Below are 14,784 nucleotides of genomic sequence, written 5' to 3' on the forward strand. Positions count from 1 at the left end.
AAACAAGCGAAAAAACCGGCTCACCCCACGGCCTACTCTCCGCGATAATGAGATTAAAGTCTCTTTGCCCGTACCCATGCATAGTACATGTAAATCCATTGTCTCCGCGAGTGATCAGCTGGGTGAGCGAGAGAGAAAAGCCGAAAGCCCACTGTGCTACCACAGAACTCATATGGTCTATTGTGTAGAGTTCTGTGTGTGCGACCTGAGCCTGCGAGCTGGTGCGAGCTGTATAAGACGCCAAGGAGCTTCCGCTGCACCCTATTATCTGTAGTATCCCACTGTCTCTGCAAGAGAATAACTGGGTGATCTACAAAGCAGGAGTCCAGTGCAATCGCTGAATGTTGTTGTTTTTGTTTGTGGTGTGTTTTTTTTTTTGGTGCCACTCTCGACGTCGCCCCGGAGGCGGAGCACGGACGAAACCCGGTCGTACTGATAGAAGAGACCCTCCCACTGCCGACGGCACCGGTCTCGAGGGCCGGAGCCGACAGCTTTGGAGGAGATAGCCTTACAAAAAAACAAAGGGAATACATAAGGTCGATCCTAATAGGCCATTATTATAATACAGCGTGCCCCACAAAAAAAAAAATACAAATGAAATAAAATGAACCAAACTGAGTTTCGATGCAACTTTTTCCTATCAAAATCATAAATTTGCTACCTGAGATATTTGTCAATGGAAAGATACACTTCTCTTCTTTCATTTTATGCACAACTCTGTGTTCCTGATTCATGCATGAATGAGTTAGAACAATGAACATCGGTGCTACCAAATTTTCATTTGCACGTGCAAACAGTGACTTTGAGTGAATTATTTAGAAAAGTTATGAGACTTAACCAATTGAAGACTAATATCATGAGTATTCTCAGGCTGCCTGGGGTCTAATGGCTATGGGGAAACAATGTAACAGATGGTACAAATTTTTGTGATTTTGTATCTCAAACCTCTCTCAGTGTTTTCATTCCTCGCTACATTTCACAAGCAAGAATTTTTCATCCTTCAGCACTGCAAGAGGCGGCAGAAAGTTTTTGAAGGGGGGGAGGGGAAGGGGTTAGCTGAAGCAGAAAAGTGGTACCTTACTTATTTTTCACTGCACTTGCCCTTCCTATATTTCAAAGGCACAAGTGCAGGGCAGAAAGTCCTTATTTTCTTGGCCTGGAAGGCCCCCCCCCCCCCCCTTTTCAACATTATGCTGATGAACACTGTTTGCTCTCTGTGGTTAGCTGCATGGTCAGGCATGGTCATGATTATGTGCTAATTTACCTCTCTATTCACAACTGAACTGTCTGTAACGTTTGCTCTTAAATCACCCCCCCCCCCCAGTGTAAATTCATTGAAGCATGAATGGCATTGTCTGCCAAGCCGAGAAAGCTAAATGGCTCCTTACAATGTATTTGGCTTTCTTCGTATGTGGGTGAATTCGAAGTGTATTTTCAAATTCAGTTTTTCGAGCAGGCATAAATCATTTTTTTATGCATGAGCTGTCATATGAAAGGAAAATGGATATTTAGGCTATGCTTTTTTTTTTTGGGGGGGGGGGGGTGGGGGGGTTGCAAAAGATTGCCGGAAAGGCGTGAAAACTAATTCAAAGTAGCAATTTGCATGTGCAAATGAAAATTTGGTAGCACCACTGTCCATTGTTCTAACTCAGGCATGCATGAATTATGAACATTGAGTTGTGCATCAAATGAAAGAAGAGATTAAATGGAATTTTGTTGAATGTTTTCCTTAATACGTACCATAGATGAGCAAACTTTATATTTTATCACTGTCAAACAGTGTGATGCTGTGGTAACTGCATTTTTTAGTGAAAATCACACAAAATATTGTGAATTGGGTTAGTTCCCTATTGTAAAGTTTTTATGCCTCCACCACGAAGTGGTGCCAGAGGCATTATGTTTTTGGGTTGTCTGTCCATCCGTTCGTCCTTCCGTCCGTAATCAATTTTGTGGATAGCGTAACTAAACAACTGTTTAAGGTATCCTAATGAAACTTTGCATGAATATGTACGAGCGGGGCAAAGTTGTACCTATCAATTTTAGGTGCATGTGCTCAAGGTCAAATGCTCAGAATTTCACTATTTCACCGATATCCATGCAATGCTTGAAGGTATTTTTTTAAACTAAGTGTATACATGTACTACCAAATAAAATTCTCCGGAGGGAGTTACGGGTCATGAGATCAAAGGTCAAAGATCAAGTAAAAATTGTGAAATTTATGTTTTTCTCCATATCTCGCAAATGGTTCAAGGTATCTTCATGGAACTTTAGTATATACATGTATGCATGTACTGACTGGCAGTGATTATCTAGGGAATTTGGGGGTCATGGGTCAAAGGTCAAGGTCAACTTCTAAAAAATTTCACTATTTCCCTCACATTTATGCAATGCCTGCAGGATTTTTCGTGAAACTTGATATATATTGTATGTACATTGTATTACTCAATAGACATTCTGTGGGAAGTTTCTTGCCAAAAGGTCAAAGGTCAAGTGAAAGTGCTAAATTTCTCTTCCTCCTCCATATCTCAAAGTGACTCAAGGTATCATCATGAAACTAAGTACATATTAATGCATGTTCTACCTGACAGTGATTCTCTTGGAAACTTTAGGGTCATAAAGTCAAAGGTCAAGGGTCAGAGGCCAGGTTTAAATGCTAATATTTTACCATTTAATACTGAAATTACACTTTTTCTCCATACATTGAAAATTACTCAATGCATAAACTTATAAAAGGGTCGAAAGTCAAGTAAAAAATCTCAAATCCCCAAATACCTGCACTTTGAGACAATTTAGCCATTCATCTACTTAAACCTAGTTCAATGAAAGTGAACACTCAGCACATTTGTGACAAATCTGTTATTTTGATATTTTGCCAATTATGTGGAACTGTCATCACACATTGTCAAGACATTGTACTATAGACCTTTTAGGAGAAGCATCCAGTCGCCATTGCAACATTTCTAGTTTAGCATTTGACTTGTATGGCACATCTGAACCGAATGATTTTTAAATAAGCAAAACATTTCTGTTGCATTGCTGTTACTATGTGTTGCCTGGTAACAGCATTTCTTCAATAAAAAGCAAACAAAAATATTGTTGATCGAGCTAATTCCCTCAGTCTTACGTGTCACTGGGAGTATCAATCATATTCAGTGATAGTTTTCTTGGATTTTTTTTTTTTTGACATGAAACAGGTAACATATTTATCTCAAGGAAGGAAGTCCTGCCAAAGTCCACACCAGGCCTGGAGATGGAGAGGATTTGTGATGGCGAAGATGACATTGAGTTTGGTCAGACTATCAATGCACCTCTGACCTTCAAAATAGGTAAAAAAAAAAGAATGGTATTGTTGTATTCAGTTCTTTGTGCTTAATAGCAAGATTATTTGCATGCTACCCCCCCCCCCCCCCCAAAAAAAAAAAAATGGTTCACAGAAAGATATGCATTTTGAGTAAGGAATGCCAAGCAGAAAATTAAAGAAGTATTTGAAAGTGTTGAATTTTGTACTCACCTTGAGCTGAATAAGCTATTATGATCGTTCAGCATTCAACATAAAATGTTGTCTGGCATGTGTCATCCATGGTGCATCTATGGTGCATTTATCTCCTTGGGAGTAGGTCAGGATTTGGTGTGCATAATGTGGGCTGCTCCTTCATGAAACTTTTGTACAATATTGTACCATGTTCTTGTCATCAGGTGATTTGGGTCATGTGACTTCAATAACCAATCCAAAGGTTGAGGAGGGAGATGTCAGGTTCTTGCCTGTTGAGATTCTTCAGGAGGTAAGTTGTGTTAGTTGTCCTGTGTTCAGTATACACTGTGTTATAAATTTGTTTGTTTATAGTGTGTCTATTTCTTGCACTGTTGTGTTTGACGAACGTAAAAGGTCAACTTCAATAATTCATTGCAAAGAGCAGGGTGCATAACCCGGTGAGGTAAATTACCTGGAACCGTCGTTCCCTTATAATGGGATTCCCATGTACCGTACATACACGTACGTATGTATGTTCTTTTTATGAATGTGTGAATGACAGTTTAAATTATGGGATAATCTTCCTGCATCTGCAAACCTTTGCATTCAGTATGCCAATGTCCCCAGGGCACCCTGTTGGCCCATTCTAGTGAATTTGATGGAGCCGCATAATGCTCCCGTTCTATGATAGGGACAATTGTTTCCCCCAGTCCATTCAAGATTGGCTGTAGTTGATTTTGTGATGAAATTAATTGCAGCACTTTTTTTTTTTGGGGGGGGGGGGTTTGTTTTGTTTTTTTACAAAATGGCTTACAGTTGTTGAATTCATGACAAAATTAATTGCATTAATTGATTTTGTTACAAAATTATTTACAGAAGTTGATTCCATTAAAAATCAGCGATTTCGTAACAGAATCACCTGTGCTACACTTGGCACCCCCATACTTACATGCATCAGTGCAAAATTTATTGCTTCCTTCATTGCATGTTATTCCAAATTGATATAGCTAGAAACATCAAGGTGCAAAAGGTATTAGAACCATGCTTAATCAAAGCATGCTCATGAAGCAAATAATTGCTGGTTCCACTCCTTTCTATATAAAATTACTCTGCATAATCCATAACTCTTGCCTAATCTATTCACTCACTTGCCATGAAAGACTAGGAAATTGAGAGTAGCAGTTCCCAGATGCCACAGTGCCTGTATTTGTGCCAGAAGTCCTCTTTAATAGCAAGCAAAGTATTTAAATTCAATGCTACGCCACAATTAAGTTGACTTGATAATGGTAATTCTTTTGCTTGTCTTTGGTTTCTCAACAATCATTATTCACATTGTTTGCACACACAAAAAAAAAATTTCAACCAAGGACTACTGCCACTTGACAAAAGCAGACATCTTTGCCCTTGCTCTGACAACATACATTGCTGGCGGTGGAGAAGCCCTGCCGAAGAATGGGGAGGAGTGGCACAAGATACGTGAAGGTCATCTCCCCGATCTTCCTCATGTTTCAACAGAGCTCCATGACCTGCTGCAGGTGGGTGCCTAGTCTTGTTCGTCTTAGTCTTGTTCATCCATCACCTCAGCCATCTCATTTCAAGATTCAGCCCTTGTATGTACATTTTTTCTAGGGCTCCAGGCATTTACTGGCGACAATAGCACTAGTGCCTTTAAGGTAAGGGGAAGGTAAAAGCAATAACAATTGTCGAAGCCGATGAGTCATTTCAGGCAGCATATTCAAAACTTGGTGAATCTTGAAATGTTACAACTGAGGTGATGGATGAACTGGGACGATTTATCTGTGCCTTGTATGGTAACAGAAGAATTAGGAGGGTGAATGCCCTGCGACCCTTTACAGTCCAAGTGCAGTAAAATGGCTGATGTCACGAAGGCAAAAACTTTTGATCTGACTGTGACACCGCCCTGCTGAAAGATTTTAGAGCAGCATGTCCTATGCAGTTATCAAACAAGAACATGGAAGCTAGCAACAAACCCAGACGAAGGACATGGATAGACAAAGGATGAAGATCCAAGGGGAGCCCAAGTCTAAGGGGAGGTGCTGCCGCGTCAGCTTGTGGACATCCTGGAAGGCACTGTGGCTGATGAATCAGCTAGAGCCGATACTGGTATAGCAACAGTGACATGAGTTAAAATGAATTCATTCAACAGATACACTCAGAAAATAACCATTATGGTGACACTGGAATTCAATTTGATTCAGAGCTCATGTGCAATGAATGTCAAACTTTGAAAGGATGAGAGGTGATTCCTCATCAGCGTATGGACATCTTGTAAGGCACTATGCCTGATGAATCGGAGCGCGATACAGATAGTGACAGTGTAATAGGGAAAATGAATTCATTCAACCAATAGAATCAGAAAGTTACAATGATAGTGACATTGGAATTTAATTTTAACAGTGTTCATGAGCAAACGATGTCAGACTTTGAAAGGGTAACTTAAGAACTGGTAGATGTCTTCAACAATTTCAACATATGTGACCGTGCATCACAAAACGAACAAAAAGTTGCACACACTGATTTTGTGTGAGGAATGAAAATAGGTGAAATGAGTTAACGTAGCCGATCTTGACTTTTTCATATTTTCTGAAAGAGCAGGTCTTCTTCTACATTATGCTAAAATTTGGGATCATAAAACGGGCAGGAAAGTGTGTTTTTTAGCAGTTTATCTCGAACATTTTCTGGTAGAATAGTGTGATTAGGTGTGTCTTTAGAGTCCCCTTTTCATTTCTTAAAAAGCTTGTACACACTCTTCACTTTCAACTCTAATAACTTTTGAAGGGATGATGCTACTGCGTTGAAAGTTGGCATTAATTATGGACAGAATGTGTTGATAAGGCATGATCAATTTCAGTTTAATCTGATAATCCCTTCATTGTTGTTACTCCGGTGGTTTACATCTTGTTTTTGTCCCATTCATCGCACAGCCAGCATGGCTTGGTAAAGATTTAGCGCTTGAATAGACACTGTACTTGAGAGCCTCTTTTCTCAGTTCACACTTTTCCTGAGTGTGTGCTTTCTTTCCAATATTTAGACAGGTTAGGAGAGTCCGTTTGATTTGAGTTATACATTATTTTAAAGCTTAAAGTCTGCTCTTTCAGAATATGCTCTTAACTAAAATTTCACGTCTGGCAACTTTCTGTTCGTTTTGTGATGCAGGGTCACATATATGTAAGCCAGGAGTAATTGTTTAAAGCATTCCGATGTTGGGCTCTCAATAATTTCATCTCAAGTAAATCATGCTGAAAAAAACAACAACATATTTTGCATATTATTATGAAACATCATACAAGCAATTATACGGTGAACAATGTTACATTTAAAAAGTTTCTTTCTACTTTTAGATGGAATGAAAATAAGAAAAGAGCTATCACAAATATATTTGTTACATGTTGACTGAGTATGAAGACTAATAATAAACATCAGTTACAAAAGCTGACTAAACAAAAGAATACTCTTTAAAAAAAAAAGGCTCTTGAAATTTGAGTATCTAAAAGCAACCAATTTTTAGCAGAGAATTAATGTATTATATGCCTGTTTATATGATTTATGAAATGAAAATCTTATTAACTTCTGAACTACTGTTTAATAACAATATCAGAAAGTGTCGCATTGATTGGGGAATTGCTTATATGATACTGATAGTAGATTACATGCCTTGATATTTTCAGTGAAATATTTGTTGTGGTAGATTATGATAGAATATGTATTGTCGTTATGATCATCAAAAATGATGACAAGAGAACTGTGGTTGCCTCTAATTTCTCATTTGAAGCGTGATTTCTCTTAGTTATTTTCTTTATTACAAATGATAATACTTGAAGTTTCTGATCTTTGATGAAATATCGATTTGCTAGACAGCAGAAAAGAAGCTATGGGGCTTGTTTTACGGACCTTGAATGCACACATAAATATCTTTTCATAGCCAATAGTGTTATTCTTTAAGGTTCATTTTTAAACCGATTTGCTAGAGTCAGTTGAATTTGAGATTTAGACGACAACCCCTGCAATGTGATTTTTGTCATTCACGCCACTGTCTTTGTCGTCATCACTGAAGTCAAATGTATTTAAGCAGATGTTTCCTGATTTTAAAAAATTATTAAAGTTCAGATTTTACGTGAAATACAAGTAAATATATCAATTTACAACACACCTAAAAGGGCAATTTGGGTTCTTATTTCGCACTCAGCACGTGCCCTCCTGAACGTTTACAGAAGACGTCAGGATTAAAATAATGCCTCATTTGTTTCTTTTTTAATCAAAGATGGCTTTAATATCCAGACTAACTTCCAATTCATATAGTGAATTAACCACAAACTAATCAATATTTCAGTGTTTTAGCATTTACAGTGTATGTTGACTTTTAAGTTTGTCAACCTCATTCATGCCCATTTCGTTGTCGATGACCTGCAAGTCCCTATTGCCAAATTTTCAAAAGAAAACGGTAAAAAAAAATCAAAATAGTTTAGATCACAGTAATGAAATGAATATCAATTCAGTGAAATACAAGAAATAAAAAAAAAAAAATCAGATAGTGATGTTAATAAAATCATTACCAACAAGAAAATGTACATGTACATAATTATTATGTGACTGACCCATGACAAACCTGGCTTGAAATATTTTGAGAGAGTTTAAAGAAATAAAGAGATTAAAGGCCTTGTTTACCATTTGCAGATGAAATAAGAACCCAGCTTTAGTGCTTCAAAAAGTTCTGAAACTCGAGTTAGGGATAGAAACAACCAGTGTAAAAAAAGTTAATCAGTGTAATCAACGTTAAGTATTGTAAGATATACAAAATCTGAACAATTGTTATAATGAAATTGTTTCTACACTAGACGGTCAACAGTTATGGTTTAGTGACAGAAATAGTGTTATCTATACATTTTAGGCTTTATTGCAATTTTTTTTTAATATGTGGGATGTTTTGTGACACATCTGGCGTACACATAGGCATCAAATGTGATAACTCAAACATTTTTTAAATTACTGCTCCCAAAGGTAAACATTACCTATAAAAGAGATTTAGAAGAATCCCTGCAATGTGGTAATTCTAGTCTTCAACGTCTACTTCATCTTCAATGTGGTGGTGACCAACATCATCAGCAAAAAGAACTGTGATCACTTTTGATTTCTCATTTTAAGGCAACTATTGTTAAATCAGGTGATTGCTGATTGCAAAACATGATTAGATTTGTGAATTTACATTATAAAGAAATTTTGATACATTTTGACATTCAAAAAAAAAAAGACATTTGGGAGGCTTATTTCCAGACACTGCACGTGTGCACTTGAATATCAAGAAAAGACAATAAGATTACAATTAGGTCAAAAACTTTTATTTTCTTCAAAAGGGATATTTATTTGATATCCACACCAATTTTCAAGCCATTAAAAAAAACACACACACACAAATTCAAACACATCGTTGCCCAATTTCGTTGTCGATGACGACAATCTGAGGGTTTGTATTGCCAAACTTCGCTTTGCATCATATTACTCATATTCTGAGGAATCTAGAAATAACAAAATGTTTGGTTGTCATTAAAAAATAAAGGCATGGGGACTACTTAGGTAGAATAATACCCAATTCCTATTCCCCCATTTTCGCAAGGTCGCTCCAGAAGTGACTTCACAAAACGTCACGGGGCAGGTCTTGGGACCCAACCTTTTTTTTTAACATCACTTTTCTGACCCTCCAGACCAAGGGCTACATGGAAAAAACAATTAATGTTAGGTGCAGAGGGGTGCAGGTTGACCCCCACTAGCCCATGTCCTATAGACTTTGTGGAGGAGAAATTGATTGGTATGGGGTTGAAATGAAATTGATTTTGTAGCCAGATATTGTTTGCAGTATCCAAGAATCAGAAGTTATTTTTGACCAATCATCTTTGAAAAGCTTGAGATTTTCAGCTTTAAACAGTTTAGGACTTACTAGTTTATTGACAGGAAGCTAGCCAAGGCTGTGGGCACCATATTGCGACGTGTATTCGTGAAGTGCACTGGGTTGATGGGGGTAGGCGTGGTGCTGTTGAGACTGGGGGCGATGCCACTGCTTAGGAAAATCTATGGCTGGGCCTCTGGTTCTGCCAGGATGGTCGCTGTTTGTAGCCATAATAGGGTTGAAAAGGATTGGTTCGCATCCTTTTTGGTCGTTGCAACTTGCCAGCTTTGGTAGATACTTTCTGACTCACGTATGCTTTTGCCACACCTGTCAAAGTTTCTCGGATGTCTTTTCTGAACAGTTTACTATCGAGTGGAATCACCTAGCTGCACAAACCTTTGTATCTGGGGTTCAGAAAGGGTCTCAAGCTAGCTCATCGGTGCATGCTCAGTTTATACGAAGCAAAGCCTGAAAGTGTTAGGCCATCGATGGCAAGTTGTTTGATTCCTTCTGTGTCAACAGGATGATTTTTTGTGCACGATCTGTGAATCTCAGGTAGGATTTCCCCATAAGGCGGAAGACCCTTCACTACATTTTGTTGTAGCCACTGAAAGCTCACTTCAAGAACCCGGGTCTTGCCGGGGAGAGTCGCCCAAATTTCGCTCTCGATTTTTGATGTGCAAGCTGCTTGAGCATTCAATGTTGTTTTATCAAGACTTTCATCTTATGCGGCAGAGTGACCGCCTTCGTTAGTAAATACCTGGTAAGCCAATTTTTCAAATTTGGCCAGACCAACATCTCAGTTCGAGTCGTATATGTCGTCAAAATCAAACTCGCTATGAGGCTTAGTTTGTGAGGGCATGACATCTGAATCCAATTCAGCTGGGTCGTAATTCTTAGCGACATGGCCATTAACCGTAGAGGCTGAGTCAAATTCAAATTAGTTTATTCAAATTAGTTTATTTCCACAAGTTCAGTTAAAAAAACATACAGATAGACAATCAAATCAAACATATACATATACAAACCAAAAATTATTTCGGGTAAGTACATAATCATAGTTAAAAAGTGTGTGTTGCTTGAAGGTTTGCATGGTGAAGTAAATGAGGGAGAAAGGTTTGCAGTGACACCATGTGTATGTAGTCCTTAACCGGATCGTTGCTTGGCAGAAGAAGAGCCTAGAAAGAGGAGAATTGAAGAGGGAAGTGACATATGGGGGTTGTAAGGAGGGTAAAAAGTGAAGAGTGGGGGACAGTAATGGGCTGGAGGTTGAAGTTGCACTAGTGGAGACAGTACAGAAAGGAACAGAGAGAGTGGTAAGGAAGAATTGAGTGAGAATCAAGTAAGATATTCGGACATCGTTAGGAGGAGAAAGAGGAAATAGAAGGGAAGAGGAAGAGGGTAGGAGTCGAAGGTTGGGAAAATCATGGGGATAGGAAAGAAGTGAAGATTCATGAAACCAAGAGAAGAACGAAGTCGCGAACAATGTCGACTATGGAATGCCGAATCAATGGAGAAAGGATGAATAATCCCGCGAAGGAAAGGTAAGTCGAGGAGAGAGAAGACTATCTATGTTGAGAGAAGGGAGAGTAATGGGCTGGAAGTTGAAGTTGCACTATTTCATTTATCAGATTAATGAACCTTCGGCATAACGAACCTTCAGAATAATGAAAGCACCCAGATTATTGTGTGATCTTGCTAATTTTACCAGCATAATGGTAGTCCTTTCTTTAAGGTTTATTGCACTGTTTATCTTCTTTCTTTTGCTTAGAGCATGATTCATCCTGACCCAGCCCAGCGTCCATCTGCTTCAGCCCTGGTCCAGCACTCTCTCCTGTGTCCAGACAGCAAGCAGTCTTTCACTAAACTCAAGAAGGAGCTAAATGTAGCGAAATTTCAGAATGCTGTTCTCTCAAGGTAGAGAGCAAAAAACTTCAATCATACTTACATTAATTGTGCTCATCACCAGCAGCAGCGCACTCACATTAATGGATGAATTTCAATTTTCCCCAAGAAGAGATGTATGCAGTCTGCAAATAGATTATGTCTCATTCATTGATGCCACGGGTGAGGTTGCTCCTAAAACACAACATACACAAAACTTGTTGAACAGTAGCTCTGGCTTACAATAAGGACAAGAAGAAATAAAATTTGTATTGGCATAATGCGACTAACCCTAAAAATGTCCCTGACCCTAGAGATTAACAAAAAAAAAAAAACTTCGCTATCGCGATGACAATAGCACAATATTTTGATATTGATAGTACAATTGTTATCGTTTTGGCGCAGTTGCCATTTTTTCTCGTTTGAGCTTCACAACTTCCATTTTTTTTTAATGATTTATCTGCTTGTTTATATTCAATCTGGGAGTGTAATAGCATGATTTTTTTTTTACATTTTTTTTTTTACTTCACCGTAATATGGAGTTTTCACAGTGTTCGCTTCACTGCAAAGTATGGCGGTAAAAAAAAAAAAAAGTTAACCTACCGACCCTATTTTCATATGGCCTGTTACGCCAATACATATCTTCTTTTTTCCGTGGCCTACAAGTAAGGTGATTTGTGAAAGCTCATTGAGCGCCTTTTGTTATTGTACAAATTCTTTGTGTTTATTATTGTTTTTTAATGTGCAATGTCTATGCATCAAGTATCTCTAAAAGTTCAAGCTCTTAGCTCTTAAAACTTGTAGCACTTATATCTCATGATCTCAAGATGCAATAACATATTTTTTGAAGGGATCACTCTACCATGACATCATTAAGACATAATTTTCTAGAATGGTGTTTTTGCCCAACTGCATTTCTTAAAATTATTTTTCAATAAAAATTGGGAGATGCATACCTCAGAAAATTGCCCTTACTGGAATTTACGCTTGGAAATTGCGTGGATTGCGAAAAATGCTCAAGGAGGATATCTGAGAACTTTTAGTATGTGATTCTAGACATATTTCTGGACCTATCCTGAAAAAATCAGCTAGTTACCAAAAATGTCCAAGTGAAAACTTATACTTGTGGACTATAAGTTATTTGAATATTTGAGTAAATATCTTAATCATGTCTTAAAATTGGTTGAAATTGCAAGTTCGGCTTCAATTTACAGAGATTTTGTGCAATCTGTATCATGTATAGATATAACCTGTTGCCAATCTTCCACAAGATGTTTTGCATAGAATTATATTGTAATATTATGGAGAGTATGTTTACCAAATTTAAAGTCTATCTGACTTGATATGACTTCAAATGGGCCTGCAAAAGTTGATATTTGTGTATGTGTCAGTGGCAATATAAGAGTGGTATTGTGCGAATCTTATTTAGATCTGTTGTAGCTCGATAGGATGGGCAATGACCCCACATTACTTTTTGCACATTCTGAAAGCTGATGATTTGTAAGTGCCAGCTAATTGGTCTGTAAGTCTTTCAAAATGATTTAAAGTTGTCAAATTCCGCATGAAATCAAAATTCAGAAATTTCGTACTGATGTCATCAGATTTCAAATTCAATCAAGCGTGTATCTCTTATCCTAAACCAATTTGTACGTAGATTTTAGTATGTTGTAGCTTATTAAGTTCTAGATCATAATTATTAACAATTAGTCAATTTCATGTCTTCATCATGGAGACAAAATCAATTCATCTTACCCTTTAAAATCTTGACTATTTTACATGTTATTTCTATGGCAGTCCATTTTGTGGCAAAATGCATATTGGCATGATTTTATGTATTGAGCAGTACAAAGTTGCTCACTTATCCCGGGTTAGATTTCTTCCAAATTTTGATACAGTGCACTCCCGTTATAACGAAATGCTCGGGACCGGCAGTTTTCTTTCATTATAACGAAATTTCGTTATAACCGAACAAATACAATATATAACGAAAACAAGGTAACCATGCATATATATCATATTCTGAATAATGAATACTCATCATACACTGGAAAGCTATGTGAAATGGGATGGGATTATCGTACCTGTATTAAACGCAAGTTCCCCTCAGAAACTGTGCGTGACACAAGGAGCGAACACAAAGTGATGTGGAGCGTTCACCCGTGCAGAGACGCTATAAATGCTTGTTCCGCTACTTATTTTCGAAAGCAATTCGCATTTCGTTATAACGGAGCACATTTCTTTTGTTTTTCTTTGTCAGTGGTGCTCGGAAAAGACTTCGTTATAACGAAAATTTCGCTATAACCAAGTTTGTTATAAGCGAATTTTGTACCGAAGACTTTAATGGTAATAATTTTAGGACCAGAAGTTTTACTTCGTTATAACAAAATTTCGTTATAACCGTGTTCGTTGTAACGGGAGTGCACTGTATGTTGTAGCTGGCACTTTGGACTCGTCATGTGGCCATTGATTGGGATGTTGCAATCACATTTCAGAACGTGGTTGAATTCAAAACTCGGGCTTCAGTTTACAGAGAGTTTGTAATATAGTATGGGCAGAACCTTTAACTTGTCATCTTCAAGATGCCAAGTTGGAATATCTGCTCTCTGATATCTCATACATAAATCGGACATTGCATGGCCAGTCGCCCCCGAACACGAATTGAACGGATCACTTAATTTGTCAGTCTTGACAAATTTCTACGTCCAGTTCTTCTTTTTTCAAAAAAATCATTAATCATGATTTTGTAGAATGTAATGTGGCATTCTCTATTTCAGTTTGCTAGCAACCATGCTTCAGTGTTTAAAGGGTGTGTACAGTTCTGGTCGAGGTGAGGATTTAGTTTTTTACGTTTTGTGAGATATTCAGAAACCACTCTATGAGACGTCAAAAAGCATGCAATTCTAAGGGGTAGCTGAGATATCCAAAAACAAGGTGAAACAAAGAGATCCTAATAAAGTTGTGGCATGTGGCCTTTTATTATTATCACTTTTTTGGATATCTCAGCCATTTGAAAACCAATTTTCATCAAATAAACGTTGAATCCTTCTTAAAATTACATGCTATTTCATAAGAGGTTTCACATTATCTCACTTAAGAATGTTCAAAACATGAATACCCACCTTAACCAGTACTGTACAGTTCCTTTAACCATGTTAGATGTTCATGATCTGTTCTATAAACATTCCTGTGTATTTTGTTGTAGGCAGTTGACTGAGGCCCGTGATGCCAATCAACATAATCTCTGTGCCATGAATCCACCTGCATCCAAACGGACAGGGTCAAGACTAGTGGGGAACCGAGTCAACAGGAGCATGAGTCTCACCATTTACTGAAGTCATGGGCAACTTTGCCTGTACATCATGCCTGTCTCGGTGTAAGCCACACCAGCAACCTTTGACAGGGAAGAGCATGTTGAAAGAGCTTTCCCCTCACATTTAGAAGAGCTTATCTTACTGTGAAAGACATAAATGCTGTCCACAAATATTGTAGCATATACTGAAGAAACTGTATGACTCATATACCAGAG

General features: G+C 37.9%; 1 protein-coding gene across 1 annotated transcript in view; it reads left to right on the forward strand.

Annotated features, from left to right (window-relative positions):
* LOC139743526 (wee1-like protein kinase) overlaps positions 1 to 14,772 on the forward strand; it is a gene marked incomplete at its 5' end in the record, with an annotated part of 179,456 nt that extends 164,684 nt beyond the window's left edge. The window contains 5 exons of the mRNA XM_071654006.1: positions 3,195 to 3,326; positions 3,697 to 3,782; positions 4,840 to 5,007; positions 11,146 to 11,291; positions 14,461 to 14,772. Coding sequence (XP_071510107.1) covers positions 3,195 to 3,326; positions 3,697 to 3,782; positions 4,840 to 5,007; positions 11,146 to 11,291; positions 14,461 to 14,590 — 662 coding nt within the window. The remainder of the gene's footprint in view (positions 1 to 3,194; positions 3,327 to 3,696; positions 3,783 to 4,839; positions 5,008 to 11,145; positions 11,292 to 14,460) is intronic.
* Between the last annotated feature and the right edge of the window lie 12 nt (positions 14,773 to 14,784).

This window comes from Diadema antillarum, unplaced genomic scaffold (genome assembly GCF_040938485.1).
Source record: "Diadema antillarum isolate AM-2024a unplaced genomic scaffold, OU_Dant_1.0 seq00001092_RagTag, whole genome shotgun sequence".
NCBI lineage: Eukaryota > Metazoa > Echinodermata > Echinoidea > Diadematoida > Diadematidae > Diadema > Diadema antillarum.